The 16679-nt window shown below is 44.2% G+C and overlaps 1 protein-coding gene across 7 annotated transcripts in view; it reads right to left on the bottom strand.

Moving 5' to 3' along the window:
• Window positions 1-2855: 2855 nt before the first annotated feature.
• usp9 (ubiquitin specific peptidase 9) overlaps window positions 2856-16679 on the bottom strand; it is a 43653-nt gene continuing 29829 nt past the window's right edge. For 2 of the 7 annotated variants that reach the window (XM_018739194.2, XM_018739196.2), the window contains 19 exons: window positions 16459-16605; window positions 16204-16350; window positions 15009-15216; window positions 14650-14870; window positions 14177-14367; window positions 13906-14079; window positions 13671-13812; window positions 12761-13511; window positions 11757-11880; window positions 10519-10744; window positions 10135-10267; window positions 9863-10048; window positions 9416-9636; window positions 9023-9111; window positions 8768-8924; window positions 8465-8677; window positions 5803-5910; window positions 3958-4053; window positions 2856-3459 (listed from right to left, as the gene is read on the bottom strand). In XM_018739194.2, the coding sequence (XP_018594710.1) occupies window positions 3325-3459; window positions 3958-4053; window positions 5803-5910; window positions 8465-8677; window positions 8768-8924; window positions 9023-9111; window positions 9416-9636; window positions 9863-10048; window positions 10135-10267; window positions 10519-10744; window positions 11757-11880; window positions 12761-13511; window positions 13671-13812; window positions 13906-14079; window positions 14177-14367; window positions 14650-14870; window positions 15009-15216; window positions 16204-16350; window positions 16459-16605 (3669 nt within the window). In that variant the 3' untranslated portion in view covers window positions 2856-3324. The remainder of the gene's footprint in view (window positions 3460-3957; window positions 4054-5802; window positions 5911-8464; window positions 8678-8767; window positions 8925-9022; window positions 9112-9415; window positions 9637-9862; window positions 10049-10134; window positions 10268-10518; window positions 10745-11756; window positions 11881-12760; window positions 13512-13670; window positions 13813-13905; window positions 14080-14176; window positions 14368-14649; window positions 14871-15008; window positions 15217-16203; window positions 16351-16458; window positions 16606-16679) is intronic. The other 5 variants (XM_018739195.2, XM_018739197.2, XM_018739199.2 and 2 more) reach the window with 3 other exon arrangements.

Raw genomic sequence — 16679 nt, 5'->3', positions numbered from 1 at the left:
TAGTAGTTGGCGCTACTGCCTCTGGATCCAAAAGTTGTAGGTTTGATCCCCACCCACCTCTGGCTGTAGTACCTTTGAGCAAGGTACTTACCCTAAATTTCTCCAGTAAAATTACCCAGCTGTATAAATGAGTAAAAAAACTGTTAATATTGTAAGTTGCTTTGGTAAAAAGCATCAGCTAAATGAATAAATGTAAGTCACAAGACTAGTATCACACCTGGAGTTCAGGGAAGTTTATTCAATAGTTTGAGATGAAGAGCAGGGTGTTTCACTTCTTGCTTGGAAGAGGAACATTGAGGGTAGGCATCGGATGTTTGCGAAAGATGCTCTCCATGTCTGCACCTATTTTGAACGGTGTTGGATACAACAAAAGTGTGGGATCTTATAAAATTTCTCAATAAAAGGCAGAGATCTCAGAAGACTTTAGTATGTACTGGACTCCACATCCACCTGCAGACGAACCGGTATAGCCTGGAACCAAATAGTAAATTGGTTAATTTGTGCCGACTAACTTGAATCTCGTATGCGGTCCAGAAGCTCCAAAGACAAGCCACTGCCGACTCAGGTTCTGTAGTTGTCATCAGCAGTAATAAATCCACTGTGTCAGAAATTAACTTGCAACATCTGAGCGCTGTGTTGTAAATGTGTTTATTCCCTCATGCATTTTTTATAACTACTTGTCCAAAGCAGGGACACGGTGCTCCACAGCCAATCCCAGGTAAGGTACGCTCCAGGTGAGATACCAATCCATCTCAACTCAATGTTGCCCACACTAGATGAATTGGAAGAACGGGGAAACTTAAATCCCATTAAAAGAAGGTATTTAGAAATAACTGTTTGCGAATAATTCTTTGTGCCGTTTAAGACAAACCTGATGAAAACACATGGCCTTGAGATGATCGAGCAGTAGTTCTTTCCCTGTAGGACACATCCCATGGAAAAGTCTGCAGGCTGGAGGCCCCCTGCTCTTCCATACTTCATCTTCGAGACCATGAACCCAGTGGTCTTTGCAAGCTCTGCCACTGCTTGCGAGGGTGTCAAATAGCGGAGGAGCACATGAAATAATTCAAATACTATTTATTATTTAAGTATAACTTTACAGTGTGCTGGGTTTGTACAGTGCTCTAAGGCAGATCAAGGGATTTTATCATCCATGCATGAATCACAAAAAAAGCTTGAGAATAATTCAAAGTCAAAAAGGCAGTATGATCCAATTTATTCCGACAAAAACACAACCAAAAGCCAATAGAAAAAATGAAGACCTTACAGGCTAAAACAATGAACCATTGTGTCCCTCAGAGGAAGAACGAGGATAGACAAGAGCCTGCAGTGCAGTATGGGTTTTGGTGGGGTGGGGGGTGGCAGTCTGCGAAAAGCAGCCTCACCCTCTCTTCCCAGGATGGCTTGCTGGTAAGGAGTCTCATCTGTGTTTCGCCATTTGTTCGGTTCTGGCACATCATTCCAGGATGGGCCCTCATGCGGACCTGCACTCCATCTCCCAGCAAGTCCCGACTGCACACGGATCCCCCCCCTTCCGTAATTCACTGCTTTTCACACTCGTGTTGTATTTACGTGCAGAAAACTATTTACAATGAACCATAAATAAAAGGAGACGGTTACAGTGTCGAGATTCCATTGTCTTTATTCTTGCTAAGGGGCAAAATGCTTTTTTTGTTATATCTCTGTGCACAAAAAACCTCACAAAGTGAAAGTTCACATCGCGACTGTACTTCCAGAATTCAAATGTCACACCACAGCCAAAACAAAAGTCGGCAAAACAGGGCGCAGAACTCCGTACAGTCATTACCTTCCTTAAAAATAACACAATTTCTTTTGTGAAATTCAGCAAAATAATTTCTATAAAACAAAACCGCTAAATATTTTAATATATGGTGGGCTGATTCTTCTCATCTGAGGGGTTATTTGGTATTTTAGATAAAAATTAAACAAGAAACAAACACATTCAAGTTACCAATTAAATACAGTATTTACTGTTTTCCTTTATGTCCTAAAGAATAATGCTTTACTTAGCAACACCTCTGACAGTTGCAAGGTGTCAAGCCAGCTGTTAATTTCATGATACAACCCTGCTTAGCATTTCTTGTCCCCCAAGGATGTAGAGTTTTAAAACAATGCCTCCATTCAAGTAGGACTATGTGCACATGAAGTGACCGGGGTAATAGGAGCCCTCGCTCCCACCCCCCGAACCCCTCCTCTGCCAGGCTGCAAAGTCATTTGAGTTAAATCTAGGATAATGCTCTACCAAAGAAACAGAAACAAGCACACCAAGTACTGTCTATTATGCTCCAGGTGTCCTGGTGTAGCATATTGTTGCATATATATTTATCTTTTTAAAATTCCTATTATTGAAACCTACATGTTTATCGTCCCACCAAAAAGTTCATCGCCGAATGTTACAACTGTGGAATATATGTGCAATTGAAAAGCCACTTACTCTTATATTGGTTCCAAATACCACTGTCAAGGTGTAAGAGAAAAATAATAAAAAAATAAATAAAAAAGGCTTTTCAGAGTAGCTGTAAATCAGGGCTTACAGCCGCTGCTGCCTTGTAAGCGTAGATTTTCCCGTTGGCTACACTAATGTGGTGTGAAGCCATGCTAAAATGTTACAAGCAGTATTAACTAGAGCTTCGAAATGGGCTGAATTAACTCCAGAATGGAAAAAAAAGGCAATGAAAGTTCTAGAACAATGTTCACATCACCACTTTCTACATCAACCATGTATCACAGGAGTAAAGCCAGCTGTTCCTACAGCCCCGAGTAGTATCAGCTCCCACGGGGGGAGACGACCCTGGTGTGGTTCAAGTGGTTGACATGAGTAACGTTTGTCCTTCTTAAAAAAAAAAAAAGAAAAAAAAAATGCAAAGGACCCAAACGAAACCTCACTGCTGAGCACAGATGACAAAGCAAGTCCCCCCAAATCTGTTTGTGCCCTCTGTCAACCTGCAACGTCTCCCTACAGCAGCGATCAGCCTTGCTGCAGGAAGTGGATCATTACTGCCGTCACCGTACTATGTACACCTTCTGCGGGGTTCTGCGCAAGCCTCGGGCCCCATCTCTTACACCACTTTACACTACTCACTGCAGCCGGGTTACGTTTTCAGAGATCAAAATTCTGCAGGGCCGACAGTGAATTGATACTCCGCTCCAGGTTAAATACCCCTAGAAAAATTAATTTTAAAAAAAACTGACTTGTGAACACAAGGGGGTGGGGCCTGGAGGCACAAATGAACTGTAAGGCCTGGTCTTGCACTTTGATTGAGCATCTCGATGGAGAGGGCAGGCGCGTGTGAGCGGGGAGTCCTACTCCTTGGCGGGGGCCTGCGCCGGGTCCTCTGGGCCCTCCCAGTTCTCTTGTGCTCGTTGGGCTGGGCGGGGAGGGTTGTTCATGTGCTGAGCAGCAGGCCCCGTGTATGGCTGCCCCTGCGGGTGGTTGTTCTGCTCAACACACACAAGCAACCCGTGAGAGAGAAGAGAGGCTCAAGCACATGGGAAGACACTTCCTGCCAGTTACATCTGGACATGCAGAGTGTAAGGATCCACAGACAGGGGTCTCAAACCCAGTTCCTGACAAGACGTGTCACAGCTGGTTTACCATGTTAACCAAAACCCCCTGGCTCAGCTCATCCATTTCACTTCATTTGCACTACTTTCCCCAAAATACAGAATTTAATAATACATGTAACTTCTGACTTTTAATGTAACTGACAAATTGTCAAAATAATTCAAATGATGCTGTCAAATTCATAAAAGAAGGATCTCGAGCAAAACTCTACTTATTGATAACCTATCTGCAACTGAGTTTTAGACCCATAAAATATGGTAAAGCTTGATCGGACTGTTGGTTCTGACAGCAAGGACACTGTGAAAAGGTGGACAGTCCTCAGGCCTTCGGCTCCAAGTAGTATCTCTGTTATGTATGTGTGTGTTACACACCTGCTGATACTGTGTCCCCGGGGGGTTGGGGTACAGCGTGCTGTCCTCCGGAGGGGAGGCATCGTGCTCCTCGGGAGCATCCTGGTCCTCGGGTTCCTACAGAACCGAAACAGGGTAACAAGTTCACTGAAACAGAGCTGGAAAAATCAGCTCATCTGCGCTACAGCATCACCGCTATTTCATAATGGCTCTCATTAAAAACAAACAAAAGTATGAAATCAACTCATCCATCTGCTGCCACCCTAAGTGAACAGCACAATGAGAACAAGAGTTAACGGGAATTAAAATAGCACTTCAGCGAGTGGGTGAACTTTATAATTGCCATATAATTGCCTTAGTTCTAAAATCAGCATAAATTCAGGTGGTAAAACCTTACGTGAGCAGACTTTTTCAAGGGCCTTACAAGGTGAACTGCAAAAATGTATGACAGGCATCTATGTATGAATTCAGTGCAGAAAAATGAGAGGAAGTCGCCATCGAAACAAACTACATCTGCAGAAACACAGCATTCAAGCATATGGCAACAATGATACAATAGTGAACAGAAATGGTTTTTTTTTTTTTTTTTTTTTTTTTTTTAAAGTGATGTGGGAGCCGTTTCGGAAACGGTCACGTTAAAAGCACTCTGGCTGTGTGTGTTCTCAGTAACAGCCTGCAGTTTCCAACAAAGTACTGGCAGACCTGTAAACAATGGTCACCTTCAGCCAAACACTCGTCTTAAAGTCTCACATCAGCTCGCACATGAATTTCTTCGTTTTCTAATTGTATAAATAAGCGCCATTTAACACATATGCCTGACAAAGAAAAAAAAAATCCACGTTAAAAATACACAAAACATGTACAGGTGGTCCTCGACTTATGACAACCCGGACTTACAACGGCTGTTCCCATTAACCCCATTATATTGCTTTGTCTCGATGTTCGGTTGTAACATCTAATGTCGAGCGTTCCGCTTGCCGTACGGCAACATCGACTGCCACAAGAAGCCCATATCTGTTATAGTTTGGGTCTCAGTGTCCTGGTGTCCAGCAGTGGCTCATTAGTGACCTTTCAAATAACAGTGCCACAAGACACCGTATTCCTTATTGACTAGTTGAATATTGTGTTTTATTTACAGTAATGTTTTACTTATGACTCCATTCAAAGTACTTGTTTACAAAGGCTAGCAAGAGAAAACGATTGTTCGGGTAGTGCAGAAAAGAAGAAATGGTGATATAAATCATTTAGAAATGAACATGATAACAATCCCACCACACTGATTATAGTACTGCGCTGTGCTGTTTATAATATCTTAACATGAACAATGTGTAAAGTTGGTGAAAATTTTCAAAAGTATCACTCATGTTTGTTTGCATAATACAGTGTAAGGGGGATTTACGATTTACAATGAGGTCGTCGGAATGGAACCCTGTTCTAAGTTGAGGACCATCTGTATTTTGTTTCTTTTGCAAATGTATCAAAACTGACAATTACGCAACCTGTTAATTTGTGCGTAAATTCGATCGAGATAAACCCTGTTGAAACATGGAACAAGAAGCTGCAAAGTAAAATAGGGGAGGGGGGGGAGGAAAAAAACAAAAAACAAAACACACAAGCTCATCTGGATGAGAAACCCAAATTTTATGCTAACAAAACAAGTCCCGTTACTATAGCCAGGGCTTAGAGTTTTCGATTACTTTTCTGCGGGGACGTCGGACTTGGTGGTGCGGCAGTGGGGAAGACACAGCTTTGATAAACACACGGAGATGAAGCGCAGCCACACTACGACGTGCCCTCGGAACACCCAGGGGATGTGGGAATGGGAGCAGGGACAGGGAGACTCGCTTGCTGGGACTCGGGGCTTACAGTGGGCGGCTGCTGTCCTGCCACGTCCCCTGGCAAAAGTGGCTGCGGCGAGGACGACATCTGCGCGGCGTCTTCTTCAGACGCCACCTCGTGCTTCATTAAGTGACACTATTTTGAAATGGCAGTTAATATTGCATATGAAAGAGACGTCATTGAAGGATGCAACCGTGGAGGCATCAAACAGCATTTTCAAACCGTACGTTATTTAAAGAGCATTTCTGCAGTTAGTCTTTGCCAACTAAGAATCACATCAGTCAGACATTTCAGGGCTGAACTGTGAAGGTTCAGCACATTAGAGAGCGATTGATCGTTTAGGAAAAACCAAAATAAAACCAAAACCAACACAAAAACACAAGCAGCTTTCAAAGGCTTCATTCTGTAAGTAGGTCAATATATATATTAGCTTTTTGTTTATTTCAGTGACGATGCAAGATGCCATTAATTACAACATCATCGAAAACTCAAAGCCCTACCTATAGCATAACAACTTAAAAATAAAGAGTAAAACTGGTCTATCTAGCAAAAGATAAAAATACTGAAGCCATGACCACTAATGAAAAAGTACTTAAAGCAACAGCTGCAAAAAGCAGTGAATTTTAAAATATGGATAAATATATACACACACGCATACATGTATACATACATGCACACACACCTGCGTGCTGGATATATACAGGTGGTCCTCGAGTTATGACATCCAACTTACAAAAGCCCGGACTCACAAAGGTCGTTCCATTTACCTTATTATATTATTCCTGAGCCCTGACATGAGGTTGAAGTGTCTAGGGATGACTGACCGCACCGCCACAAGGAGCCCTTATCTGTTACTGTTTGGGTCTCTAGCAGCGATTGCACTTTATTTACGAGCGTCTTTGTCTGTCACCCCCTACAAGTTACTAATTTGAAAAGGTCTGCAAGCAAGAAAAATATTCATAGTTTATTAATGAATACTGTACAGTATTAACTACAGTATTCACTGGAATTGTATTTTTATGCTGTATTACTACACCGTATTTATGACTATGATGTATTGGCTTTATTTTAACATAGGCAATGTAAGAAATTAGTGAAGAAATACAATAAAACCCTACTATGCAGTGTAGAATTCATGCATGTTACTTATTTATATATATTGTTTTTATATACACTGATGATATAATACATTGTATAACTAGAAGTCAAATTATGACAGCGTGGAAAAGGAGCAAAACCCTTTCCAAGTCGAGGACCACCTGCACGTTACATTATTTCAGCAATAATTTAAAACCACTTCTGCTTTTAGCAACTCAGAGCTAAAAAAAAAAAAAAAAATTTTGGATAAAGAATGCGTCGACTTCCATTTTCAAATACACTTGTACCTCATGTTACAAACATCCCAGTAATTTCCTTTAACATTCTATTTTTTTCCTAAAATCTTTTGCAGAGCAAAGATGATCTGTGTTTCCACTTCCTGCCATTACAGGGCACCAAAACTCACTCAGAATAGAATCTCAAATGGTGCTGGTGGGGTGGTGTGTAATGTGCAGCATCTCAAAGCTGAACAGATGCAATTGCACTCTACAAATTTTTTTTTTTTTCTTTTTAAGAGCCGAATCTGATCCTTTCACAGAAACTACACAGCGAATAAACAGACATACGTCTGTCGTTATGCATTTGTGATGTAAAACTGAAAATGACCGGATGCTGCAAAACATTTATGTAATACACTGGTTGCCTTCTCACCGTCAGTTTACGGCAGTTGTGTTAAAGTTTACCGTGAGATACACATCCGGCACTGAAGGCGAACAAATTTTAATATGTCCTTCTCATGTGATCGCCCATTACGCTACACCTCACTCCCCATTTCCATTCTCCCAGGGCACCTTATGTACTGGAGGAGCGCAGCACCGCCTTGTGTCAATAAGGCAGCACAGAACACGCTGAATAGGACGTAGTGGACGTGATGTATTTTTACATTTTTCAGTTAAAGTATTAAAGCTTTTATTTTAAAGTAGACTTTAATGTTGCTTCATGTTCAAGAAAGGAAAATAATCTGGCACCTTGCCCACATTGTACCCTGCCTCAAGTCCTGTGCTTTCAGTATAGAGGGACAGCGAGACCCCGATTTGGACGAGTTGTTGATGAAAACTGGAGAATTCAAGTCTTACCGTGAATTGCTAAGTATTTTATCTGGCACTTCAGCAGACACAAACCGGTGAATAATTTTGTTTATAAATTGAGGTACAAGAGTACTGAAGACCAGAGATTAGTACTCGCTTTCGAAATGTACAGAAACCTGCTGGATGTAGGTGCTGTACAATGTTAAATATGAGCGTAGTGGCAACGACAAATCACCGATGAAAAAAGAACAAAAAATAACAGCAACGCCGCAAGATTTTTTTTTTTTTTTTATATAAAGCCAAATTTAACGCCAGTTTCCTCCACATTAACATTTTATAAGGCAATAAGCTGTAGGCAATGCTGGAAATCAGCCAAGAAATCCCTGTGAGGGTGAGATGGATGCCTGAAGTGCTAATTAGGCTAATTAAGGAAAACTGTACAATCCAACAGTCTGGTCCTAACAGTGAAGACGCAGCTCGAGAAGGTTTATAAAATTCTCACAATCCCTCCCACAATGCAGAGGAGACTGGTGTAAGTGAAATCTGAGCGACGGGAAATGTACCTCCTCGGGACACAGCTCGCAGGCCTTGGCCAGGGTCATCCTGGCACTGTGCGAGCGCTCCAGGAAGTAGCCATTGGAGGTCTCGTTGCTCTGAACAGGTGGCGACCAGTTGTTGTATGTGTACTGCGGGTTCCCAGTGTACGGCCGCCGCTCCAGCTCATCTCCCAGCCACTCCACCGCCCAGGTCCACTTCCTCTTCAGGTCCCCGTTGCTCTGCAGATGCAACCAGTTTCCAGCACATCAGGCCACACGTTGTGCAGCACACACAGGAGCAAGCAGACTACAGAGCTCACTTTCCTGTACCTGGAGGATCTGATAGGCCACCGAACAGTTGCTAAAGAGGGCCACCATACACTTTATGCACTGGTAGGCCCGCTTCTGGTAGTGGTTTTTGGAGCGCTGGATGGTATCAAATAGGCCGTCTCTGTCATCGGGGATGCCCTTCAACACATTGTGGATCCTAGAGACGGCACAAAAGAAGGTGTTTGGAGTACCCACAACACCAACTGCAACACATCCATACGTGACATTACAAGACAGAGATAATCAGAGACTCACCGATGGGTCTGCCAAGAGTCCTCGATGAGCAGAATTTGCAGCAGCAGGTCTAGATAAGGCCTGAGCTCGTATGTGTAGGAGTACGCCACCTAAGGGATCGCCATGCAAAAAAAGTAGTAAATAAAATAAGCCAGAGGATATTTCCTTAAGCAGAAGATACACAAGAACCAAACATGTCTCAAAATTCTCAAAGCTGCATGTGCATTGTTTTCCAAAGGACAAGACATATAGGCAGACAGACAGAAGGACAGATAGAAAGCACAAGACTAGAACAGGTGAGTACCACACCAAGAAAAGTACAACAGTGTGCAAACAGTGAATTTGTGAATTGCCAATAAAATAAAAACAGCAGTGACAGCCCAAGTGGATCTTTAAGAGCAGAACGCTCCCCACCTGCCACAGTAACTCGCTGAGCACAGTGGAGGAAAACTGTGGATTCTCCCAGCAGCAGAAGCGCAACAGCTTGACAGTCTCCTCTGAGTTGCTGCAGTCCTCGATGATCTTCTTCACGTAGCTGGTACGCACAAACAGGATCTCCGCCACGAGCTGCTGCACCGGCATGATGGGCTGTGACAAGCTGGGGTCACCGTACGGGTTTGGAAGAGGTGGATTACCTGAGGAAGCACAAGTGCCTTTCAATGGAACCTCAACCTGAAAGAATCCACAGCTGTACTAGATGCACAACCACTTGTCACTTTTAATAACTTCTGAGCCCTTGACTCTGAGCTTGTCCTGAATAGGGATTCGCATCTTCATGTAGTGCAACTTATGATACCTGTTTAAAAACAAGCACAACACTGATGCTGTCAGGAGGGCTTCCAAATAACCACAGAAGCTCACCATTGATTGAAGACTGCATGCGCGATGATACATCGCAACAGCGCACCAGCTGCGACACCACAGTGTACAGCTTGCCCAGCTCGGCATACTGGTACTTGATAGGAGGTCCAGGACCCTCGTCTAGAGCCACCAGCATGAAGGTGGCGGGTACACTCAGCTTCAGCAACTGGGTCTTCTCTGCCATGCCTGGAACACAAAGCAAGAAGGGGGGTATGAGCAGGGAAGGGGGGCGCACGCCGAGCGGTTGGGGAAAAGGAAGACTAGGCACGTACCGAGGTTGGCGTACATGACAAAGAGGTTGAAGTACTGCTGCAGATGGCGTCCGTGTTCCGACACCTCCCTCCTGAGCAAGTTCAGTACAGCTCTCAGCAAGTGGTCACTCAGGCTGAGACTGTCACACGACTGCTGCGGGGACCAAGCGTCTTCATTACCGAGAGGGTAAACGACTTCTTAACGTTACCTACGTAACCGTGTTCTAAAATATCAGCTATTGTGGAGTCGTGAGCAATTACGTAACCTACTGTTGGAGAATTTCAACATACAAATGTGGACAGGGATTAAGAACGCTCAAATTCCTAGAATCAGGTTCAAAGTCTTTTCCACAGATTTCTGCTCAAAGCACACGATGCCCACTACATCTCGTTCTCCGGTGATACCTGAGCAGAAGGCCCTGGCGAGGCAGCGGGAAAGGGGCACGGCCCATCTTGCAGGGAGAAGTGAGCAATAAACACGATGAGCTTGGCGAAGGCACCGCGCACTTCGGCACTGGGACACTCCAGCAGGTACTCGGAGAAGCGAGTGGTGTGGGCGAAGAGCACGTTGTGTGCAAACCAGCAGCGCACATTTTTACTGTGCCGGAGCAGGATGCACAGGGCGTCGTACCTGAGGGGAGGGCAAACGGCACAAGGTCAACAGCCCCAGTCTGGAACCTTTCAAACCCTCCTCTAAAAACATAACTTTGGGTAAAGCTGAATTATGATTCTTCTCAAATGAGAAGTCTGATCATACTGCTTGGTCACTGCAGCAAAATGTGCTGAAAATACTGAAGATACATGAATATCTTGTGTCTTGTGAATATGATGCACTGATGGGACAGCAAGTGTATACAGGCAGTCCTTGACTTATGATATACGTGACTTACAACAACCCAGACGTGCATCACCTGTTCCATTAACCTTAGTATACAATTCAAGTCCCAATGTTTAGTCGTAATGTCTAACACTGACTGACTGCACTGCTGCAAGGGCCCGTATTTCTTATTGTTTGGGTCTGAGTTTGGGTTTGGGTGTCTAGCAGTGAAAAATAGACAAAAAAATTAATAATAATTTTTTTTTTTTTTTTTAAAAAAGGGATTTCCTTCAAGTTGCTTTTTACTTAAAATAGCTAGGAAGAAAAAAGATGTGTTCTGGTGGCGCTGAAACAAAAAAGGCGGGAGACAAACGATTTAGAAATTAAAGTGAAAATAAACAATGAAAAATGAAAACACTAGTGTATGTATATTCTACATTAGTATTAATTTAATAAAAATTGTGTGAAATAAGAAAAATTATATATAAAAAGGCCAGTTACACAAGAATGTATTTATGCACACTAACTGTTCATATATCCTTATATTTCATTTAATGGGATTTTCAACGTAGGACAAAGTCCCCACAATGGAACCGTCATAAGCCGAGGACCACCTGTCCTTACCTTCTGTCCTTGGTTATTACTTCCCTCTTTGTGCATTATTCAAGCACAGTGACTGAATGCTTATCATAATTTTTATACCTCTTTACACACTTGCTTTGTACCTCATTTACAGGTCTTAAAACGTCATGTTGTACAACCACTGAGCAGGAGTGTTGTGGGCTATTTTTGAGCCGACGGGGTTCAGAGAGAAACAATTGCTTACCAGTCACTGGCGGGGCCACGGACTATTTTCTTTGTGTGAAATCCTGTACTAAACAGGAACCTAGCAGCGAGCTGAATACTAATCATAGCTATTTCCTCTGCTTCAGGCAAAAGATGATCTTGCCCTAATTAAAACAAAAAAAACAAGCATCATTAAAGAAGTGTAAATTTATTCTCATCATTGCAGGAGCTCGGGGGGGGGGGGGGGGGGGGGGGGGGGCATGCATGTTCTGTCTCGGTTACACTGGGTCACAATGTAGCAGGGCTTCTTATACTGCGAGTTTGTCATCTTCATGTACTTGCAATGTGTCCAACTGCAGCACACCTGAGATAGTTCAAACATCTTTCATGCACACAGACTTCAATAAGCGAAGAACAAAAACTTGGCAGTAATTCAACTTGATCTTCTGTAAAAATTATGGGTAACTGTAAATAAAATATTTTATTTACACTTTGCTTCATTCATAATGCACCAGTACACAGGAGTTATCACATCACATCATCATCTGAACTGCTTGTCACACACGGGGTCACGGGGAGCCAGATCCCAACCCGGCAACACAGGGCGGAAGGCTAGAGGGGGAGGGGACACACCCAGGACGGGACGCCAGTCCGTCGCAAGGCACCCCAAGCGGGACTTGAACCCCAGACCCACCAGAGAGCAGGACCTGGTCCAACCCACTGCGCCCCACACAGGAGTTACGAACAGGAAATTTTATGCTTCTCCTCTCCCTGCCCTGTCCAGACATAGGGCTCCCAGAAGACCTCTGGATGTGGACACCACATGTGGAGAACTACAGTAATGTGTCCTATCGATACACTGTGAGCACTGGGGCTCTGCTGCTTATTCTGTCTCCCCCTCACTGTCTACAAGCAGACTGGTTCACGTGCACCTTCCTCACCTGTGTGTAAATAAGCCAGCTCAAGGGGGACCAGCAGGGCCTAATAATGGTTAAAGAACCAATGGAGATGTGGAGTCAAAGCAGAAAGCGGGCAGATACGTACCTGGAGGCGGGTTTAAATAGACACTGTTACAGGTCAGAAGTTTTTTTATAAACTGGAAATATTCCAGGCTGTACTGCATACGGTTATGCATGAACTGCACGTTTTGCTTGCGCACGCTACACTCGATGGCAGCTGGCATCTTGATCTGGTGTGGCTTGGTGCTGATGGCCAGCTCTGAAATGTACTTCACCAGCTCGCTGTCCTTGTCCAGAGAGTCCATGCGCTCATAGAACAGGATGTATGCGTTCCACCACCTCTTCTGCCGCCGGTAGGACATCCGTTTCATCATGTGGTCAAAGACCTCGCCCATGTACTCCCCTCCAAAGCACTGCGTCTTCATCTCCTCGTCATCATCCATCTTGCACTCAGTGACATCGCCATCGTCGAACTTGTACCAGCGATTCCGCTCACCGTCGCCACCATTTCTTTGGACAATGTAGGAGTAATAGTGGCCACCGCTCGCCTGGCCGCTGTGCACCAGCACGCCCACCAGTCGGTACTTGGAGCTGCCCGGGGCGTCGCTTTCCGAAGGCTCATTTTGGATCACCTGGTTCTCAGAATGGACATCGTCACCCTCCAGCTTGGCCACGCCCGCCACTGTATACGGCTCCATATCCAGTTCCCGGGGGAACTCAAAGTAGTCGTTGAACTTGATGGCACACTCCCGTTCCCAGTCGTAGTCGAACCTCTTCAGCTGGATGGCCAGGACAGGAGGCAGCTTCTTGATGAGCAAACGCTTCACCGTGTCAACCTGAAGAGCACAGAGCAGCCGTTGTAGACACTTGAACGACTCCTAAAATGCGCTTCCTCGTTCTACAAGGCAGATACCATTTACAGCCAAGAAAACATACCATTATCGTAAGACGAACAAGGGGTTGAGATGTGCGCATTAAAGCAGAGGGATGCATACCTTCTTATTGCACTTTTCACAGTGGTAGGCATTGGCACCCTCAAGTAGGTCTCCTTTGACATATTGCTCCATTGAGTCCAGGAGGTTCTGGTGGTTTCTGATGTCGACATTCAGTGTTGTGAAGGACTCCTCGCACTCGTACCTGAACATATTCCACAACGCGCAGTCACCAACACAGTTGTAGGAAAGCTGCGAGGAAGTTAAGCATCAAGGCTGTTGATGTGAGCCCACGTACCTGTGAGGACAACCCTGGCAAATCTTTTGATCCGCAAACGACCCCCCCAGGATTTTGCTCAGCATGGCTGGGTGACCGAGAGCTTTCAGGGCCTCATCCAAGCTGTCCACAAGGGAATTGAAGAACTCAAGTGCATCGTGCTGTTCCCTAAGATTAACCGGCTCTCCCCACAACCTGCAGAGACACACACACTGGTAAGAGCTGCACAGCTACACTAGGCAATTCTACAGCTGGTTCCTTCTTTAAAATAATTATAAACTGACTCATGTACCGAAATTGTTTCCAGAACCCTCTGGGCACGTAGTACTGGAGCCGGGAGGCAGCCAGGTGCCCAAAGATGACCTGCAGGTGGCGCAGTACACCAATGTTGTACTCCTTTCTGTCTTCAGACTTGTTGAGAGAAGGTTTCTCTTCAAACTGGTGGTGATAGCTGAAAACCTCATCCCGCGGGTCCACATTGCTCTGTGGGATTGAGACCAGCATGCTTAACTTTTTGTCACCTTTGAATAAATCAAAAGTTATTTTGAAGACAAAACAGATGTGTACTGCGGTATGCCTCTGTGCATGGCCGCCTTCATTTTCAGGCCTCGCTAGTACTGCGTGAAAACTTGGGGAAAAAACCAGTCTGTCAGTCTTGTGTTCACAGAGCACAATTTGGAGCTAGGCACCTCAAAATCCTTCTGCCTCAGGACCATAAAAAAGCGGTGGCAGAGAGACCCAATTGCCACATAGCACCAACCGCACCTCGTTATCCTGCTTCTCGTCCCCGGACATGTCGTCATCCACATCGGTGCCTGTGCCCTCGATGGCCAGGATACCATTGCGGATGGGAGGGATCATGTAAAGTTGCTGGATGACTGAGTTCATGTAGCAGGTGGCGCCTGCATTCTTCAGACCCACGAAGCCTTTGGTGAGCCTGGGGCCAACAGGGGGCAAGTACTCCCACTCTGCAAGTGCTTCCGAACCTAAATGGAAGTAGAGGGTAGAAGCAACACACACTTAAAACATGTATTAGAGCACTATAACTGGCCGATATAAGGAACGAAGCACAGTGTTTTAGACAACAACAAAGGCCAAAACCATGCCATTCTTAAGGTGCATACCCAAGTAATACATGTCTGTGAGCGTATCGACGATCTGCTTGAGGTTGCGCACACATCCGACAGCAAGCGCAACCAGCAGCTCAAAGCCAGCATTGATGGTGGCCGGCGTGCTGCACACAGGAATGGCCTGCTCGCCTGGGAACGAGCCACTCTTCATGTATTGCAGGTACACATTGGAGGCAGGGAACAGGAAGTCATCAATCAGCTCCTGCGGTGGGAATAAAGGCAGAAACTGGGGTTATGACACAGATGTGAGGACCCTGCATGGCCATATCTTTGAACAAGGCAGCATAAAATAATCAGGTAACAGTATTATTACACACAGCTCCAACATGCATGACTGGTCTGATAGAGAGAGAGAGAGAAGGGAGTCATGCAGTTCACCAGTCATTCCGATGTATCATATCATGCTGCTTGAAAGCATGTGTATGAATCCCTTACTTTTACCACAAAATGGTTATTTAATGGGAAGCAGTCTTCCTCATCTGACATAATAGGTGTGTAATGACCAATTCCGTATGCTGCTTTAGAGGAAATCGTGTGCAGTAAAAACAGAAGTAGTGCGAGTTGAACCCCAAGTTCCGCTGGTAGGTGGGAAGATGTAGGTAAGTAAATTAACCATTAATTGATTTTATAAGTTTAAGATTTAGACTTAAGTTTATTTTAATATTTTATAAAAGAATAACGAGCATTTCTACAGGGTTCACATACTTTCAAGCAACAGCATACATGTGATCTTTAAAAAATCATTTTGATGTGAAATAATGTTGCTATATGTACATAAAATGTTTTCTCAACACACAGCATAATATGACAAAATTACACAATAAAAGAGATACACTGTTGGAAGATTCAGGTACTTCCTTACTTCGCATTTATAAATCAACATATTTTGTTATAACTAAGTTTTATGCAGGTAAATCACTTCAAATACTAAAATTAAAAATTTTTTTTCCAATAATCTGTGTTCCATTTTGCAGATTTTTTTTTGAAAATTCTGGAAAACACACTGGACTGTCCAGTCATTCCAGCATCTGATCACCTGAAGTCCGATCACGTGCGGACGGAATCCGATGTGAACCAGTCCTGAATGATTTTTCACACACATTTTATTTTATAATGACAGGAATTTGGACTTGGATTATTCATTTTACAGCAGACAGAATAAAGAAAAAGTTGAGGAGCAGTCACTGACCTTAATCAAATTGGCACCACCCTTTTCACAGCCAATGTAGTACTTCTTCTCCGGGGTCTGGAAAGCCAACAGCTCCTTTGTGATGCCAAGGTGGCCCTCAAGAATGGTCTCCTCAACCCCAGTCTCTCCTGTCTGTTTTACCTCATCCTGCCGACATTCACCACAAATCAAACACTGACGACCTTGCACAGATGTGGTTATTTTCTCAGTGTGTTGCTCTGTTATAGGAAAAGCAAGTGAAAAGCACCAACCCACCCTGATTCGTTTCAACCAGTCTATCTCATTATTCAGAAGAACCTCTGCGTTGGGGAGGCTGATGTTGCTACTGTATGCGTAATTGAGTAGGTGCCTTAACAATGTGAAGTAGTCCCCAGCATGTTTAGCCCTCTCCTTTGCAGTGCTCTGAAAAAGGGGAGGAGTCAAATCAAACAAAGTTATAAAGTCTACACCATGCAATATTTACAACAAAATACTTT

Source organism: Scleropages formosus, chromosome 1 (assembly GCF_900964775.1).
Source record: "Scleropages formosus chromosome 1, fSclFor1.1, whole genome shotgun sequence".
Lineage (NCBI taxonomy): Eukaryota > Metazoa > Chordata > Actinopteri > Osteoglossiformes > Osteoglossidae > Scleropages > Scleropages formosus.
This window is presented reverse-complemented; position numbering and strand designations above follow the sequence as displayed.